This window comes from Chroicocephalus ridibundus, chromosome 4, assembly GCF_963924245.1.
Source record: "Chroicocephalus ridibundus chromosome 4, bChrRid1.1, whole genome shotgun sequence".
Taxonomy (NCBI): Eukaryota; Metazoa; Chordata; class Aves; order Charadriiformes; family Laridae; genus Chroicocephalus; species Chroicocephalus ridibundus.
Window position 1 is genome coordinate 40,192,590 of NC_086287.1, and position 18,811 is coordinate 40,211,400.

The following is an 18,811-nucleotide window of genomic DNA, read 5'->3' on the forward strand; positions in this document are numbered from 1 at the left end:
CTTCTGTTGTCATGATTGCATATTGCAAACTGAATATTGTTGAGAAATTTGTTAGCTATTTCGTCACGGTGAATTGGTGGCTGAGAACCAGATCATAGGATTTCATAGTAATTTGGGGCATACTTAGTGGAGGGCAAAGAAGCTGTACTGGTTTTAACGTGTTGTTATTACAGTCTGAGGAAACTAAACTCAATCCCAACAATATGTTGTGATGCTGCGGTGATGCTGTTTTTCTACTGAAACTCTGATAACTTTGCAGGAATTTAAAGAAGAATTTACAAATGCTGTCCCACTCTTCTTTCCTTGTCAACAAGCACTATTACATGGTTTGGAATTAGCTCTGGAAGTTCTGATTAGATACCAAAAAATGACTTTTAGTACTAAGTAACTGCAGAGTCATAATGATGAAAGACCTCTTCGTAGTACATATTTTAGGAGAATAAGAAAGCCTGTTTGAACTAGGTTATTGAAGTAGCTGTTGACAGTGGAATTGTGTTTAAATAAATGAGCCTCCTGTCTGTCCCTGGAAACAGCCATGCTAACTACAGTAACATTCAGCACCTCTGTTGATAGCAGGATTCCAATCTAAAGTTTATAAAAAGCATTACTGGATTCTCACCCCTCTAAGCGATCTATTTTTAAAATGAACAATAACAGAAATGCTTCAGGGCTGAGTGACAAAATCTAACAGAAAAGAAAGTTCGCCTCTTACTCATCATGTATCATTAATTCTCTGTTTTAATGGCAGGACGATGATTACTTTGCCACATTGAGGGAACTCGAAGCAACACTGAGAACAAGTCGTCTGTCTCTGGAGATGATGTGTGAGGGGAAGATTCAACACAACAGCTACTATCAAGAGTGCTTGTTCTATTTACATAGTTATGGCACTAATCTGGCGATAATAAGCTTTTATATGAGGCATGACTGTATGAGAGAAGCACTGCTTCACTTGTTAAATAAGGTGAGTAATCTAGTTTGCCATCACCTAAACTGAAATTTGAAAAGTAGCTAAGAGGACTTCAAGGCCAGTCTAAGATGGTAACGAGCATCACGCAGCATTCTGGGTGTTTTTCTGCATGGGAGTTTTCTGAGGTCCTAAATGTTGTTATACAAACTATCCAGTGACCAACAAGAATTCGGTGACGTGAAAAAATAACTTTGATCTTTACATCTCATATTTAATCTCTCTTCCCCATTGTGTTGAAACAGCGGTTTCTTGAGAGTAGAAAGTGCTTTATCTTTTTTTGGTAGAGGTCCTGCATCAACAGCACTTTGTAATTTTTCTACAAATCTGCAAGCCTGGGACTATTGTCATACAGTTCAGAAGACAGAAGGAAAATTTTGAGTTCCAGCATGCCAATAACACTAGACGCTTTACTGTCTATTACAGTGGCTATGTCTCTTGGTATTGTTGTTTTGAATCGGACACCCACGTTTGCACTTTTTTAACTGTTAGGAACATAAGGGAATACAGGATCATGTCCCAGAGGACAGAAATCTAGGGAAGCCAAAAAGTGGTTTCCAGTTCTCCCTTAGAAGAACTGCATAATATAGGATGGTTTAAGAATGTTTGCAGGAAACAGTTCAGTTGGTGCTAAATTGCAATTAAACCTAGAAATTATTCCAACAAGGTTCTCGCTAATCCATTAAGGATGCTTCTTAGGAGATGTGACTCCATTACATCTCACTAGCTTGAAAGCTGCTAAGTGCATGGGGTTTTGTTGGTTTTCTTTAAGTTTCTGTGCTAGTGTTTGATTTACTGATTATTTTTTTTATTATTTTAAATAATTCTTATTGAGAATGTACAACTTGAAACACTGAGTTCCATTACCTTCAGTCTGCTTATGAACTTTATTAATAGAAAATTAAGTTGTCTTATCAGCTTTGCTTTCTCATTTTATCATGAGTCATTCTAAGCTCCTGTACTCACCTGAATATTAAATTTGCTTTTCAAGTGTGTTATAGCAGTTTAAATTTGCCATTAAAGAAAAGTTGCATATTTTTGCAGTGTTGGTGAAATAGTTTCTCTAGTTAAGTGGCAGACTTTGAAAATACCCTAGACATACAATTTGATGTGGAAGTTTTGGACAAGGAGACTGGTAGCGATCATGCAAACTAGAGAAGAAGCGTTAAGTTAAAGCTGTAAGGTACTAGGCTTCTGGTGAAACATTTTGCAGTTGGTTGTTTGGAAACACTTTCTGTGTACAGGCATTGTAGCTGAGATTTAAAAAAAAAAAAAATAAAATCCATATCATGTCTTTAAAACATTTATGTTGGCCATGTTGTCACACATACTTCTTTCCACAGTAATATTAACATGTGAGGCTGCATTTGCAAGACCATAGTCAGAAGGTCAAGGACAGTAAATATCCCCCTCAGCTCACTACTTGTGAGGTTTCATCTGAACTGTTGTGCCCAGTTTTGGGTTCCCTAGTACAAAAAATAGATTGTGCAAGTGGAGCAAGTCTCATGAAAGGCCACTGATGTGGCTAGGGGCCTGAAGGACATGGTATCCAAGTGGAGTGATAGAGCTAGGTTTTTTCCAGCTTGAAGAAGAGAATGCAAAAGGAGATCTATGCGCTGTTTTCAGCTACCAATTGGGTAATTATAGGGAAGACAGCCAGGCTTATCTCACATGTGCACAGTAAAAGGGTAAGAGACAGGGGATGCAATTTGGAGCAAGGGAAACTCCAACTGGATGTAAGGAAAAGTCTGCCTTTCTGATGTTTGTGTAGGAATCCCCATCAGAAGTGTTCATTGAAGGGATCTTCATTCCAAGTTATGAAAGTGGAAAACTGCATATGTTGGAGAACTTGCTAGAAACCATTGATCCAGGATTGGAGAGCTGGGGAGTCTACTTGATTGCAGCCTGCAAATACTTGCAGAGAAAGAACTACTACCATATTCTGTATGAGCTGCAACAGTTCATGAAGGTAAGATGAGGGTCAGTGCCATCTCTTTCAGTGAAATGTTGAATACTGTCAGACTTTTGGTTATTTATCTTGGTATAAATCTACATGACAGACAAGTATATTTTTTGCTACTTTGCAATCTTAAAAAACAGATAGGAAGGCTTGAGCCTGACTGAAGCTGACCTGCTATGCATTTGTCGTGGATCTGGCGCATTGCAGCAGCTTAAATATTTTTTTGAAAGAAAACAGAGCGTTGCCTGCTTTGTGTGAGCACTTCGGCGCAGACAACGATTACTGAAGGTGGCATACTTTGGTCCGTCTTAGTATTCAGTATATTTCTTCCAGGATCACGTTCGTGCTGCCATGACCTGCATTAGATTTTTCACTCATGGAGCAAAGTCTTACACTGAACTGGGAGGCAAACAAACGTGGCTTCTAAAGATCAAGGACCATCTCAAAGTCTATCTGCAGGAGGTCTCAAGAAGCTCAGGAAGGAAAAAAATGGCTTTCACTTTTCGGAAGAAAATGTCTGCTGCAGATGTGTCAAGGTATCTATAAACAAGAAGCTATGTTATAGGAAGGAGGAAATTCCTACCAGGGTTAACTTACAACATACAACTATGTACAAGTTATAGGTGCCAGACATAACTGAATCCCTGTATTCAAAAGTTGAAGTGTAAATTTAGACAGTTCTCTTTTGTACATGGGCTTTTATACCATGGTTTCCTTAGGGACTTTTTTCTTTCTTTTTTTTTTTAGGCTAGATTCTAACTTAAAAGGCGGGGGGAGTGTATGTGATGTGATGAGGTGGAAAATAGGGAGCAGATATTTATTTGGGATGCAGATTCTCTGTCTCACTTTGAAATTATGCAAACAAGTGCTTACCTTCAGCTTGTGATGCACGTTAAATGCACATATCTGAAAAGTATCTCATTGCTGCAGACTTGGCTACACAAAAGACAAAGTCAAAAAGTAACTCAAATAATTATTGTTTGGAAATATGTCAAATTTTCAAATGTGTTCAGGAAATTAGTAAGTTCACCCAAATAACAATTGACACTTTCTCTCTTTCAAAATAAAGTGAGACTTTTTCCTCTATCTAGGCACATCAATACAGTTGATCTGCAGATGGAAGTAACAAAGTTCCTGCATCGATGTGAGAGCTCAGGAACTTCTCAAATGACAGGGTCCTCCTTGCCCACACTCTTTGGAAACAATAACATGAAAATGGATGTCGCTTGCAAGGTACTTACTGCTATTTCAAACACAGCTCTATTTTTAGTCAACAATGCTAACATCATACACAGGTTGAAACGTATGATGGTTGGAGCAGCCCCTTGTATTTTTCATGGGCAGGTTACTTGTGCATGTATGCAACCTACCGTTCATGAAAAATTCATGTTTTTCCTCAAAGTAGCAGAGAACACGTGAGAAATTGGAGCTCCTCTTCTCAAAAGTTCAGGCTTTCAGAGGTAGAGGATCCCAAATACAAAGAGTAATGTGCCTTTTGACTATGCTTTGCTTCAAACCACAATAGGATGTAAATACTGCTCTTATTCTAACCCTTCTTAACTTCAGCTCACCTGCATCTGCAACTTGCCCAATGTCCCACAGGAAATGAGTGTGTGACAGTAAACCCTGTATTTGCTCTACTTGTTGGGGTGGTGCTGGTTTCCGTTGAAGTAACGTATTGTCTTTTGTTGTCTGGGCAAAATCTGGAAATGCATTATTATTTAACTGTATGTAATGAAAAAGGAATGTGCATCCTACAAACTTGTCTACACCTGTCTCTTCAGGTCATGTTGGAAGGCAAAAACATCGAGGAGGGGTTTGGGATTGCATTTAGAGTCCTTCAGGTATGGAAAACTTGATATAACAAGCACTATAATTACAAAAGAAACTGCTGCAAGCAGCAATTTCTTAAGCAAAAGACTTTCTTGCAAAACGTCTTTTGATCTGCAAAAAGGAAAATCTCTTTTGAGAGAAGTTACTAGGTCAAGTCTTAAATTTCTGGGTATTTGGAAGAAGCTTGCTAAGGAAATGAAGATGCTGCTTCAGTAGGACGCTTCCAAACCAATTGGGTCCTACAGAGAAATTAAGTACAGCTTTTCCTTTGCTGTGCACCTTGTTGAGTGACTTAACTCTGGCAAACCACAATCACAGATGTGAGTAGAGAGTTCTGACTTAGTAGCTCTCTGCAGTTCATGATAGCCATGCAAAGACACAGTGAATAAATAAGGCTGGGGCTATCTCTGTACTATGCTTCTGGCTGAGAGAGCAAAGCTAATTAACTGGAAACTCTTTCTGGGGACCTCTACTGTCTCATGCCTCAGTAGAAGTTGAGGTGCTTATCAGTCAGCATAGCTTGTGAGCCTCCAAACTTTTCTGTGTGTTTCTCATCCATATATTAGGGGCTGCTAAAAGATACTGCTCCAAGCAGTGTGATTTGCAGTTGCCTCCTGTCTGGGACAGAGGGTATAGCAGGGCCACTTCTGGACAGACGTGTGGCACACTGAAAGAGTATCTTTGGATACGGCAGGCCCTGCTCCTTCTTTCCGGTCAGGATGTACAAGGCAGAACACCTGTTTGTAGTGAGATGGAGAGCCTTAGAAAAATAGCACTACTTAGCAGCAACCGCAGTCATTACACCCCAGTAAAAATGGAGCAGCGAACCCAGCTGCCCAGCATCACTTCTGTTTCCTTCCTGTTTTTAATTTTCTTGCTTTATTCATGGCAGGATCAGTCCGCAGCTTTTATTATCTCTTCCTTCACATGGGAGGTGTGCAATGGTCAGTTGCCTACTGTTTCTTGGGGTACACAAAGGGTGGCTGCTGGTGGGGTGTCTGGAGGAATACAGTGGGAGCTCACTAAGTGAAGGAGAGGTAGGTAGAGACCTAGGAAAGCTCTCTTGCCAGAAGAAATAAAACTGATGTTTGCCACCTCTGAAAAAGAGGCGGTAACAGTGTTCTTGTTCTTGAGCAGAATTGAGTTTTACCAGTCTGGTTATAGAAAACCTTTGAGCCAGCCCTGAGCAGTGGTGACTGGAAAATCAGAGGGCCCCAGAACAGCTTTGACTTTTTGGAGCATGGTGTGATATTTTATTCTTAGGAGAGATTGTCTCAGTTACATAGACTCCCTGTGAGAAAACCTGCTGAGAGTATTTAACATGTTGCTCTGTTGTTCCAACTCCCTCTAGGACTTCCAGCTGGAGGCTACAGAAGTGTACAGCAAAGTGGCCAAGCAGCTGGTGAAGCAGCAGAAGTACGGTGAGATTCGGCAGCTCCTCAAGTGTGTCAATGAGTCTGGAGTTGCAGCCAAAAATGATGGGGATAACATTATCCTAAACTGTCTAAATGAGTTCAAGAACATTCCTGCTGAGGTAATTCCTTCCTGCATTGTGTCCCTTTTGAAGGAAAACAGGTATATACAATACAGGCTACAGAGAAACCATCCTGTTGTGTCTGTGCTGCTCTTTCAGTGAGTCCTTCCTATCTTCTGGCTGTGTGCTACAGGCATTGTTTCAGCGTGGGAGTGTGTGGTTTGCCTTGTGCTAGTTACTCTGAGAGGAAACGATAGGTAACTGTAGCATGCTCCTACCCTGCACTTCCCAAATGGTTACCCACGATGGGGAGAGAACCTTTGCTTCACAGGATCCTTCCAAATCCTCCTGATTGGGGTGGGAGGCTTCCCTGGCCAACACAGAGGACGTGTGGAGGCAGGAGGTTTCTGTCATAGGAAACAATTTTAAGATTCCCTTTGCCTACCACAGTGCCTTTTCCATCCCAGTGAAGGAAGGAGATGCCCTTTTTGATCAGGTTATGGGACGAGATACTGACCTTATAGCATTCTCTAGGGATACCTCACAGGCATGGGAGGCAGGAGAAGCTGTGATAAAGGGAAGAATTGGACTTTGTATTTTCTACGTGTGCAGCACAGGCAGTTGGGACGATCCAACTAGCTGTGATCTCAGCAGCCCTTCCATTATACAGGGGTTTTGGTCCCTGGTGGGGTAAATGTTTGTGAACTGTAGTCACTCTAAATCTGAACACCTTTTCCCTTCTTTGGATACAGGATCTGGATAATCTGATTCAGGATATGGACAGTGATGAAAACAAGGTAAGTAAAAGTACAGTAGATGGAACTCCTTTAGCAAGAGCTAAACAGCCTAGTCTTGCTCTGCAGGCTACATGCTCTCCTTCACCTTCTTTGTTCTCATCCTCACTCAGGCCAAAGTTTTGAAGGCCACTTCCTAGATTGTAGAAATCACAAGGAATTCCCCAAGGCTCTGTTGTTTGTGACTGTAGAGCTGTGACATGAAAGTAGTGGTTGATGTTATCCCTCTGGGTTCCTTCACAGCCCTCAGAGTGAGGGCCAGGCACTTGTTATAGTGGGAGGAGAAGTATTTCAGAGAAGCTCATTGGTAGATCTCTTGGTTTTGTTACCCAGCTTTTCATATCAGTGCATGTAAGTTTCCAGTGATGGCAGACAGCTGATGAGGATCAACATATCTCCAAGATGATCGTTTCAGTTTACTGTTTCAGGATTAGCCTATTTCCATTGTGATCGAGAGTTAAATGATAAAACTTCTCCAATTCTAATATACTTCTTTCTTAGCAAAAGCGAGGCCTAAATACTTGGTTTCTTTGTTAGCTTTCATACCAGCCTGCCAAGCCACTGGAGAGTCACAGATAAATATGCAAAGTCTAGATGCGTGTTTATAGATGAAGAGGCTGTGGCTTGTCATAGATCTTGAGTGGCATAGCTGGGAATAAAACTTTTAAGATTTGTGACTCTCCTCTGTTCTGCTCCAACTGACAAACTAGATTGAAAAATGGGCTTCTCACTCTGCCTTTATATAAGATTTATCACTGAAAGATGTGAGCTGTTGTAGAAGCAGCAATGGAAGAAAATTACTTTGCTAGGAGGATATGGTAACAATGCACGTGATGGGATTCCTGATGTTGATTTCATGGCGATACTCTGAAGGAGTCTCCACAAGAGACAAACTTAATATACAGCTGTCTCTTCATCTTTTACGTTGCTATCTCCTCCATTCTGTGCTCAGCTTCATAATGTGCTGCTACTGCCTTGTACAACAGGTGTCTTGAACTAGGTATCTCCAATGATTCCTTGCTTAAGTTTGCCTTGTTAGTTTACTACAGCCTTCTAAACAGATTGTGACTGCCTCTTGTGCTTCAGATCCAGGCTTACGTGATGTGCAACAAGTTGCGTTCTGCCTATCTAGTCTCGGTGAGACAGGAGAAGTCCAGAGCAGTGCAGCTAGTCCAGCATGTGCGACAGCTGGCCGAGAACAGCGGAGATGATGTTGTGAAGGCCATCTGTACCCAATGGCTCTCAGTGCACCAGCCCAAAACAAGAAATCGGCTTCCCCAGGGCACCAGGAAGTAAAAAGTAATTGACATTCACCGTCATACAGAAGGAGAGGGCTTCAAGAGAGCTTAAAGGTGTGTGGTTCAGCGATCTCTTGGTAAAATGGAAGTCTCTTGACTGGTGTTGGTGGCAAATGGATGCTGCTGATGTGCCTCTGGTGAAAGGAAGGGAACTAAATTACAAGTGCCAGTCCTGTATTTTGACAGTCACTACCTCAGGGTGTTTTTTTGGCTATCTTTTTGATGGGGAAGGGTGGGGTGGGGGGGACAGTTTCAAACCGAACAAGCAAGAATTTTGGTGTATGGAAGAGAGCACTTCTGTTTCTGGGTTGGGGGGGGGGTGGTGTTTTGTTGTGGGGGTTTTTTTGTTGTTGATTGTTTTTGGAAGGCACTGAAGTTTATTGTGTGGTTTTTATTTTTAATCCAGAAAACCTATATAGAGGGGACAGAAAAATCTCATCAACTCAATGTAGCCTGCAGTATAAAACTTTTTGTGATTATGGATTTCCTGTAAACTTTTTCAAGACTGGGGAGATCTTTTACAAAGACTGAAATTCAGAGATTGTTTTTAAGCCTCTATACAAACCATTGCTACTCTTCTCTCTTTTTTTTTTTCCCCCATTTTATTTTCCCACTAGTATGACGTGCCCAATTTCCTTAGGTCATATGAAAAGGTAGGAGCTGATTCTTCATGGTAGGTTTCTACTTAACGAGTCACACTGTATGATGTGTGCCATACATACGGCATCTGAGCCCTTACTAGATGGATGAAGTTACAAAGGGCATATCCTGCAAGGGGAATACAAAGGGAAAATAATACTTTAAAATAGTCGAAAAATCACATACCTCTTTCTTTGCCACAGTAATATCCAATAAATTGTTGCAATGCAGCTTTATCACTGAACGGTTGCCAGTAAACTTCCATGGTTTTTCATCAGGTATGGCAGAAAATAAGGATAGAGCAAGCTGTGAAAATTCATCAGGCAGTCTGTATCCCTGTCACACGGGGATTTACTTGTTTCTTACCAGAATAATCTGTCCCTGTCAGGTACAATAGAACACCAGACTGAATTTTTATTAACCAGACATCCTGTAGAGACTACACCGACAGGCTTTGCTCTGGAAGTGTTAGGTTAACTCAGTTTTATGAAAAAGCAGGAATCTTTGTGTAATGGCTGCGTTCATGGATGCTGAGAAAAAGCAGCTGCTTCTCTGCAGCTGAGACTGGGATATGAGAAATGGGCAGAAGAAAGGTAGATAGCAGTAGGGCCTTCAAAAAGAAACAGAACAAAACATGGCACTCCACAGGAGTTTGCATTTGCAGTTTACGTGTATTTCAGCATAAGAGGTAGGAGAACTAGTTCACTCTTCTGTTAAAAAATTTAGTTATTTACTTCAAAAGAAACAATGGGTTTTCTGAAGTGTGATGTAAATAGTTCTAGTACATAAAGTAATTTTGAGACTGTCAAATAAGAGTTTTGCACTATCCCCAAGCTCACTGTAGTGACAGAACAGACTTCCGTGGCAGTGGAAACGACTTGGTCCGTTTCCTTCAGTGTTTCATGAGCAGTGCTCCACTGACATAAACACCTCTCCTGGAGGTGCTCCGCTCGCTAGAGCAGGGCTAGAAATGTCTCGGAGCTAAGCGCTCAGAAATAACCACATTTAGCTTTCAGAATCTCCTGACCACTTATTTGCATTATCTCATTAGTGAGCAGTACTAATGAAAGCTGCTTTTGTTTTCTTTGCCAGACTGACCTAGCTTTCCCTCAGATTACAGCTGTTAGGCTAATCCTAAAACGTGACACTATCCGTGTCTTCGATCATTTCCAAATCTCTAGTTATGGGGAGGAGGTTTTTACTGTTTGTGGGTATCCAGATCTGCATTGCTGTAATACCCACTCTTCTACTCGAGTTCCTTCTGCTCTGTAGAGCAGAGAGAGTGGAGTTCGCCGTGCAGACCAGTCAGTTCTGTACCTGCCTTTTTTCCTGACCTCTTTGCACTGTACCTGATGCACTTTATAGAGTGTTTGTTGTAATTTGGTGTTCTTAACCTGGAATCGTAGGGATCTTTCTCTTACCAGCAGAACTGGAATTTTGATCCTGACTAACTGCCTTGTGTCATGCATAGTGCAATTATCAAGGGGCTTTGAATTTTTAAGCATCAAAAAGGGATTGAGTACTGCCAGTTAAACAGAACTTCTCTATTAATGACCAAGGTTTGTTTACAATGAAAAAGAGAATAAAGTATTATGACTGGTAATGTACCTTCTGTTTGTTTTTTATTTCAGCATAGCTGGGACTCGCTTTCTAGATCTGTATTTTGCTTTTGGCTGCGCTTAATTAGAAGGGGGGGAATTGTTCTGTCATGCAAAAAAATCTCTCTCAGCTACAGTGTCCTCAACGTTTAGACCAATCGGACTATCACATCTTTAGAAGTCCTCCCAGTAGCTGGCTCAGCCTCATACATGTACTCTCACAGACCAGTAATCCTCTTAAGAGAGTTTTGCAAGTTAATCTAACTCTCCCTCACAAGCCTCTCTTTGAGACAGCTAAAAGAGCTTTAGTTCCTTCATTTTGCAGATCAACCTAGAAGGTATAAATCACTTGCCCAAGGTCAAAAAGAGTGGGTGTGGGTCTATGGAAATATGTAGTTATACGTCTTATGTTAAATCCACAATCAGACTTCTTTCAGAAGAGTATTGATCTAAAAGGGCAAAATATTTCAGCCTAGAGATGCTTTCTGCTTTTTTTTTTCTTTTAAAATAGTTTCTATTGCTCCTGAAAGCCACTTTCAAGCAGAGAGTCTCACACAGAAAAAGCAGGCCCAGCCTGCAATGGTAGGTAGCATTCTACTGCTGGGGTTGTGGATTTAGCTTCATACTCAAGACAAAGTATAAAGAGGGAAGAAAAAAGCTAACGTGACAGAGAGAAACACAAAGGGACTTTAAAATGTTACCCAAACTGAGTTCTTTACATTTGTAAAGCAGGTGCAGATAACAGCAACACCAAATAAACTGATTGAGCATTTCTGAAGGAAGATAGGGTCTCCTGTTATAAAAAGGAAATGGCTTTATTTAGTATTGCTCAGAGGTAGCACAGGACTGATCTGCATAGATAGCATCCAGACAGAAAAAATTAATCATAAAATTAACATTTGTTTCCCAAAACTGGCAGTTGGTCACAGTGGCACGTTCATATGCAGGTCCAAAAACTTCTGGACTTCTATTCAGAAGCAGAAGATAATCTTATGAGCTATGGTACTTGTTTTCTAACTGCTTAACTCTTTCAGAAATAATCTCCAATTATGGACTGCACTCTAGCATTTTGCACCAAGTAGTTCTAGAGCTCCAATGGAGCATTCCCATTGCTACATAGATTGACCCAGCTGCCTTTTGGAAGAGCAGGCTGTATGGTACTGCAAGGCCAGCCTGCCAGCCTTGGCCAGACAAGGCCAGTAACTGCTGGGCAGACAAACATAAGGATTTCTGTGCAAATCTTACTTTCCTGTACTGTAGCTAACTTGACTATCTTGATACTATGGTCCCGACCTCTGCTTCTGCTATTTAGCTCTAGGTAGTTTGCTGTCATTTAAAGCTAAAGTCTCAGCTGAAGTTGTTTAATGTTTTGGGTTTGGTTTTTTTTTTTAACATAGCTGAGATGTTCTTTACTCATTCTGCTCTCTTTTCTAGGTTCTAAAGTCATTTAAAGTGCAGCTGGGGGGTTTATTGTGACAACTTTTACACCATCTTTGCTCAATGCTTCACAGGAGAGAGGTTAATTTTTCTTAGCAACTTGCCTACGCACAACCGTGGCACTCCTGTGGCTTTTCACCTCCCAGTCGCCTGCCCTGAGAGCTGGGTTCTCAAAAAATATGCCAACCCTCGGTTAACTTACTGCAGTCAATATGCATTTGGGGCCAAGATACTTCAGTGGCCTAGGGTCCAGTTTCTTAGAGAGAATATAGTGAAAAAATAATTGATTCCACTCAAAAATGTTACCTAATGCTACAAAAAGGCCAGCACCTGTTTCTGTGTTCTTGAGAGCATTTGTATTGCAAAAACCTAAATTCTTAAAGTACGTTCACTCTGCCAGGTCAAATAGTAGGAGCTGAAAATAACCTCACAGATGATAAGTTTAGAGTCCTAGCTCTTTACTATTACTGTTAGGCAAAAAAAAAATTAAGAAAGTTAATTCTTTGTTACTTCATAATCTAAAGCTACGACGGCAACCTCCATTTCTATTCTAAAGCCAGAGAACAGCTGCCTCTGGCTGTTGCGTGAGATACCAAGTAACAGTTGCTCCCTGCATTGGTGCTCTAATTCTCCAGCTAGGAAGGGGGACTGGTTGCTTACTAATCTCAATCCTTAAGTGTAATATTCCAGAAATTCACTTTAGATTGTGTTCACAGAGACATCATGAGGGCAGCTGAAATATCTCATGATGAGAGCCCACATCTTGAGGTTTCTCAGCTATGCTCTTCCCAGGAGAACCATCGCTGGGCTCCGCCAGGTACACACTTGAGGTCTGCGCCACTCAGTCCCACTGGATGCCGAGGAGCTCGCAGCTCACGCTCCAGAGCTTCTTTGCCGTCTCATCATCCCGACCCCGTGGAGATACGTATGCTGGCTGGCAATCACTGTAAGGGGAACATTTTTGTATTTATTTTTTTTAAGTCAAAGATCTCCGCCTGCATTAGCACACTGAAATGTCTGTTCAGGTAAGGGTTACTTTCTATTAGCGTAACTTCAAGACCAACTGAAGAAGGGCAGGAAGCTAATCCAGCAAGTGAGCAAGGGTGGGTGCTAAGCCACCTTGAGAAAGCTTTCTTTCCAACTGGCTAGGGAAGAGTGGCCCCCGTGGCACCAAGAACTGCCAAGCAAGTCTAGCTCTATCTCTTGTCTCAACTCTTAAAGGAACCTATATATGCTCTAGTATTTGCTCTTCAGTGTACATTCTCATTAATACCACTAGAAAGGGCTATGAACGCTAACCAAGCTTCTGTGGGAGCATCTTTTCTAGCAAATGCTACAAAAGAGCTACTCAAACAGCCTTTTATTCTAAACTATTTATCCCACTCTGTTGCCATTGCATGAGGGGCAAAGCTGCCCCAGAATAACAACACTGCAATAACCACGTATGGTTACCCCCTTTTCCTTTATCCTCTCAACTGTGGCTCCTTTCTTCTCAACTCCTGCAATCAGCCAGCGCTCTGTCTTGAATAGGGATCACATGTCCTTAGCTGTAACACTAGATGCTCAGTAACACAGGGGTTAAGAGAATAGAGGAAAATGCATCTCGTAAGATTTCTGTCCAGCCTAGTGTTTTTAGAGCTCCAAGTTCCTGAAATGGCTCTGGTGGACCCCACCTGCCTTGCTGTGGCATGCAAATTCTTTCCTTAATGTCTATACTTGCACTTTATGGTCTATTGCCTGGAAAGTGAAAAGCATTTTAGGCTAGTCCAACGTAAATTGTGAATTACTGTTGAAGCTATTAATTTTGCACCAAGTCCAAAACTCCTTTCTTTAATGATTTAAAATCAACCAAAGTTTTCTGTAGTCCAGCATATCAATGCTCCATTTATATCCTGGGACACACAGTCATCCAGGGAAGATTAAGACATCTATTTATATATTCAAGTCTGATTAAGATGGCACAAACTCCCACGTGAAGATCAGACAAAGTAATTAGAGAGACTAATCCGGTCACATATCACAAAAGGAAACATCTGCAAAGAAGGAGAGGTTCCAACACTATCCAGGTGAATTAAAAAAAAAAAAAAACAAACCAACAAACAAACCACACCTTTTCATGTTAATTTCCCCAAACCAGTGGGAAGCTGACAGACACATCTGAACAAAAAACTGGTCAAAGGGCAGGCTTTAAATCCAAGATGATGATGACTTGGAACTGCTCTGGGCTGCTATTTGGTGAGGGGAAAAGGCATGACTATGCAGGGTCCTGGAGTAAGTCAAAGAAGCCAAGAAACAACAGGGTTTGTAGTGGGAGCTACAGAAGACAGTTTGCAGGACAGAACGATAAGCACCCCAGCAGGAGTCCCTCCCAGCTGGTGGGTCTGTCACACTGGAGAATTGAGTCATTTTTGTCATATGCCAGTCCTGAAAAGTCTCCCCCCCTAGCTCTGCAGCACCATCAGCCCTTCCAGCTCCCTGGGAGCACAGGCCCCTTCTACTCTGGTGGGATAAAACGACAAAGAAAACCAAAGTGGTCTTCCCAGGATTGACTCAAGTGACCTCATTAACTAAACAGCTCTGCTGAAAAGTGATTTGCCCAAGTCTCAGGCAGATCAGGATTAGAGCTCCGAGCATGTGACAGCCATTCCTGCTCTTTGAGTACAGTGATGTTCCCAGCCCTCCATGACCTGCTATTGCATGAAATGTTGCACAGGTCAGGGTTTTCTTCTAACACAATATCCACTGCAACAGACCTGGAAGGGGTAATGCTCTAGTATTCGTCAGCCTCAATCTTATCAGCCGTCCTCTTACCCAGTCCCTTCTTAACGAAGAATGACAGTAAGTCTCATTTTCCCCAGCCAACAAGGCTGCCTTCCACAGTGTATCACTCCGTCAGCTTGCACCTACCTGAAATACTGGCCTGTCACAGAGTCTAGCTCTTCTGCTACTGCACAGTAGACACTGGTCTGAGCTCCCTCCTGAGGTGTCTTCAAGAAGAATGAGAATATCTTCCACAGACACATCATTACAAACGAGTGACGGACAAGCTCAGAATGTACAGACCCAGGATGGAGAGCGTTTGCTGTGACTTTAGTGCCTACGGCAAAAGAAAGTAGTCCAGGACAACTGTGCATGCATCAATTGGTCTTTAAAAAAAAGGCTAATATACTCCTCTATTCTACCTGCAGATATTCTACAGGTAGAATTGGAGAAAGGAGAAGTCCAGGCATAGATAGAGGGAGAGTAAGTGAAACCCTCATAGCTGCCACCTGCTGAAGCATCCCCCACTCCCTTCCAAACACTGCAGTCACTACACGCCTTCTGCAAAACAATGTGCTAGAGGGCCTAAAGCAGAAGCAGTTTCCATCAGGCTTTTGAGAACACCAGGTTCTTTTGATTTACTGTAATACTTCTTTCCTAGACAAGACACAACTACTTAAGTTTATGAGAAGGACTGAATGACATGGCTGTGACAGATGTTATGACTTAAGAGGTACTGTCTAGTCCTATGCTTCTAGTTTACAGACAACTGACACTTGGCAGTTGAGTATCCCTCAGCTTTTCCATTGCAGACCGCAACTGTAGTTCAGCTCCTTCTGTTTTTTCAGCTTCCAGCCACATACCACAATTGTCTGTGTGGATGCTGCTAGGTTTTTCACAAGAACCACAGAAAAACAAAATCCATTACTGTGCCAGGCTACCAAACTCCTCTGCCCTGTTGCCGTAAAGACAATTAGTGCTTTACAGACAGGAGATATTTTCTTCCAGCATCAAAGAGCTGTCAGTGAGCCTTCATTTCTACATAGCCAATTTCCAGACTTTTCTTTGATTCACCCTCCTCATCCATGCTGCTCAAAAGCCAAGCGGGAAAAACACTCCACTCTCCTCTGGGACTTGCCTTGTAGCCGCTTTGCCAGCTCCCGGGTGAAGAGCACGTTAGCCAATTTGCTGTGACAGTAGGCGAGGCCACGATTGTAGCTCTTCTCACCATGGAGGTCATGGAAGCGGATTCGGCCTCCGTGATGAGCCAGTGAGGAGACGTTCACTATGCGGGCCGGGGCAGACCGCTTCAGGCACTCCAGCAATAGGAAGGTCAAGAGAAAATGACCTAGGGGTGAGAGGAAACGTCATCCTTGTCAGAAGTGTTCCCCTGCTGGAATTTTAAAGTACTTTCAACGTATTACTTACCTGTTATATCTTACTGTTACCCATGTTTCAAGTCCAGGGAAAAGAACACCCCCTTGGATCAACAGCTGAACTTTTTGGGGGCCGTTAAGCTCTGCTCAGCTTCAAAAAGCTGCAGCTGTCATACATTTCAAATGTCCCAGGTAACATGTACAGATACTTAAATTGTGTCCATGATAAGCAAATACATTGCATTGCATCTCCAGAACTCTAACTGTGGCCTTCCATCCTTCCACAAGAAGGAAGGATGAGGAAGAGAAAATCTGAAAGCAGGATGTTCCTCTGGCATTTTGCCACAAGTATTGAATGCAAACATGACTCCACTGGCCTTACCAAGATGATTGACTCCCAGGTGCATCTCAAAGCCATCGGCAGTCTTGGAGTACGGGCATAACATTACGCCAGCATTATTAATGAGAATATGGAGTTCCTTCTCCTCTGCAAGAAACAACAGACATCCTTAAACAAGGAAACAGAGACCGAAGACAGATAAGAAGGTGGCACAAGCCAGCCAAAAAAACGCCACGCCTGTCTTGAGTTGCACCCACATCGCCGCAATAAAATAAGTCTCCTGCCACAAACTAGCTCGCGGCCTCTGACAATCCCTTCTTTGAACCACAGTACCCAACATGGCACAGAAGTACGCAGGGCAGGGATTTAGCATTTGCTAGAAGGGCAGACAACAGTCCTTGGTAAAATATTCTCACTGAAAAGAAGGATCTAGAGACTGTACCTGCTAGAAATTTCTCAGCAAACTCCCGGATGGACTTTGTATCAGCCAAGTCCAGTTTTTTCACAATGACTTGCTGGTTCCCTGTCTCAGCTCGGATTTCACTGGCCGCAGCTTCTGCCTTTGCTATGTCTCTGCAAGCGACAATCACCCTCGCACCTGCAAGGGGGGAAAAAAAACAGGAACAGAAGCTGAGATCACTGGGAGCCCTCTGGATGATCAGGGCTACGGCAAGTAGGCTGAATATGCACAGTGCTTGCAAACAATGTACTGTGTCTTTAGGGAATTGGCAGGGGAGCAGCTGGGAGGGACAAAGCCTTTCCTACTATGTTGTTAGCTCCAATCCAGTCCAAAGCTGTTTTCAGACCAGGACAACGCGCAACTCAAGTGCCTCTGTCCAGGTTCTCCCAGGCCAGGAGTGTGTACCACAACACTGGTATGATAGGGTTACACCTGCCCCTAAATGGGAATGTCAAGCCAGGAGCACATGAAGATACTTGGATTCCAGCCACAGTAATTTCTAAACCGATTGCGAACAGGTAGCTTAATCTCCTTACCAGTTACCCAAAAAGCATTTAAACCAAATTAGCCTGAAACATGAATAACTAAAGCACGCAGCAGTTGACTTATGGCGTTTCCCAGCTTTGTACAAGAGCCCAGCGATAGCAGGAACTTCCCCAGTCCTCTCAAGACGGCTGCAGTGCAGAGCATATTCATGTCACAAGGCACGTTTTTGGAGCTCAAATGATGAAACCAGATGAGGAACTGGGGACTTGCACCTCAGTGGTTACAGCCTCTGCAGGAACAACACCTGGGCTCGTTGGAAATAACCGTGAGATCCAATTCCCTTAAATGTAAGCGTAAGATACTCCTCCCTTAGATCCCAAAAAGGGACCCCTGAGGCCCATCAGCCGCACGGGGATGCCTGCTGACGATGGCTGGCCACTTGCCTCTTCGGGCGAGGTCCCTGGCCGTCTCCTTCCCGATGCCCGTGTTGGCTCCTGTGATTATGGCCACCTTCCCCTCCAGCCTGGCTGTTGACTTGCACTGTCCGCCAGCGACATACCTCCTGCGAAACAGAGGTCAGGGGGACGGGGACCGGGCTGGGCACCCGGACACCGCGGTTTCGCCCCGGAGGAGTCATGGGCGGCGTTACCCGAAAGCGGTTGGTCACGACCGTGTCGTGACCGGGCCACTGTGTCGGGTTCTCACTCGCCCTCCAAACCCACCCCCCCTCCATTGACAAACACCGGCGGGGTCCGTCCCCGACCCCGAGAAGCCCCGCCTCCCCCGGCCCCGCCGCTCCGCCCTCGCGTCAAGTGGGGCCACGGCTCCCATTGGCTGCCGCCGTCAACTCGGCCAACGGGCTCCGCCGCCGCGCCGTGAGGAGAAGGCGGGCCCCGCCCCCGCGGCCGCCGCTGCCCGCGCCCCGCCGGCTCCACACCCCGGAATAGACCCCGCCGGTGCCGGGGCTGAGCCGAGCGCCGGGAGCGCTCCAGGGGCCGCCGCGGGCACCTCAGTCTTACGGAGCCGCGTGAACAGCGCCCACCCCCAGCGAAGGCGAGAGAACAGAAACCCATTTCACCCGTGCTCCCCTCAGCCGCGCGCGGGCAGGCCCGACGGCCGCGGGGCGGAGGCCGCCGGGAGGTCGGGCCCGCGCTCGGTGAGACGCACCTGATGTAGGGCGCTGCCACGAGGAGGAGGACGGGGACGGAGACGACGGCCCCCAGCGCGGCTCCCCAGCTGCTGTACATGCCTGCTGACCGCTCCAGCCGCACTGACGGCGCTCGGCGGCGGCCGCCCCACCCACCCGGCCCCGCCCCCTCCAAACAGGGCCCTCCCCAGGCCCAGCCCTCCCACCCCGGCCCCGCCCCCGCCGCGCGCCGTGAGGCCCCC

At 44.2% G+C, this 18,811-nt stretch overlaps 2 protein-coding genes across 8 annotated transcripts in view; one reads left to right on the forward strand and one right to left on the reverse strand.

The window, feature by feature from the left end:
• ZFYVE26 (zinc finger FYVE-type containing 26) overlaps positions 1-11,237 on the forward strand; it is a 53,999-nt gene extending 42,762 nt beyond the window's left edge. For all 7 annotated transcript variants that reach the window (XM_063334918.1, XM_063334917.1, XM_063334919.1 and 4 more), the window contains 8 exons: positions 749-964; positions 2,739-2,936; positions 3,261-3,463; positions 4,019-4,160; positions 4,712-4,771; positions 6,112-6,294; positions 6,987-7,031; positions 8,115-11,237. In XM_063334918.1, coding sequence (XP_063190988.1) covers positions 749-964; positions 2,739-2,936; positions 3,261-3,463; positions 4,019-4,160; positions 4,712-4,771; positions 6,112-6,294; positions 6,987-7,031; positions 8,115-8,324 — 1,257 coding nt within the window. In that variant the 3' untranslated portion in view covers positions 8,325-11,237. The remainder of the gene's footprint in view (positions 1-748; positions 965-2,738; positions 2,937-3,260; positions 3,464-4,018; positions 4,161-4,711; positions 4,772-6,111; positions 6,295-6,986; positions 7,032-8,114) is intronic.
• Positions 11,238-11,359: 122 nt separating this feature from the next.
• LOC134515684 (retinol dehydrogenase 12-like) lies at positions 11,360-18,731 on the reverse strand. The gene is made up of 7 exons (XM_063334923.1): positions 18,590-18,731; positions 17,866-17,984; positions 16,919-17,074; positions 16,519-16,623; positions 15,899-16,108; positions 14,908-15,097; positions 11,360-12,944 (listed from the first exon to the last, which is right to left on the reverse strand). Exons 1-7 carry the CDS (start codon positions 18,667-18,669, stop codon positions 12,842-12,844), a joined length of 963 nt encoding a protein of 320 aa, XP_063190993.1. The 5' UTR covers positions 18,670-18,731; the 3' UTR covers positions 11,360-12,841.
• Between the last annotated feature and the right edge of the window lie 80 nt (positions 18,732-18,811).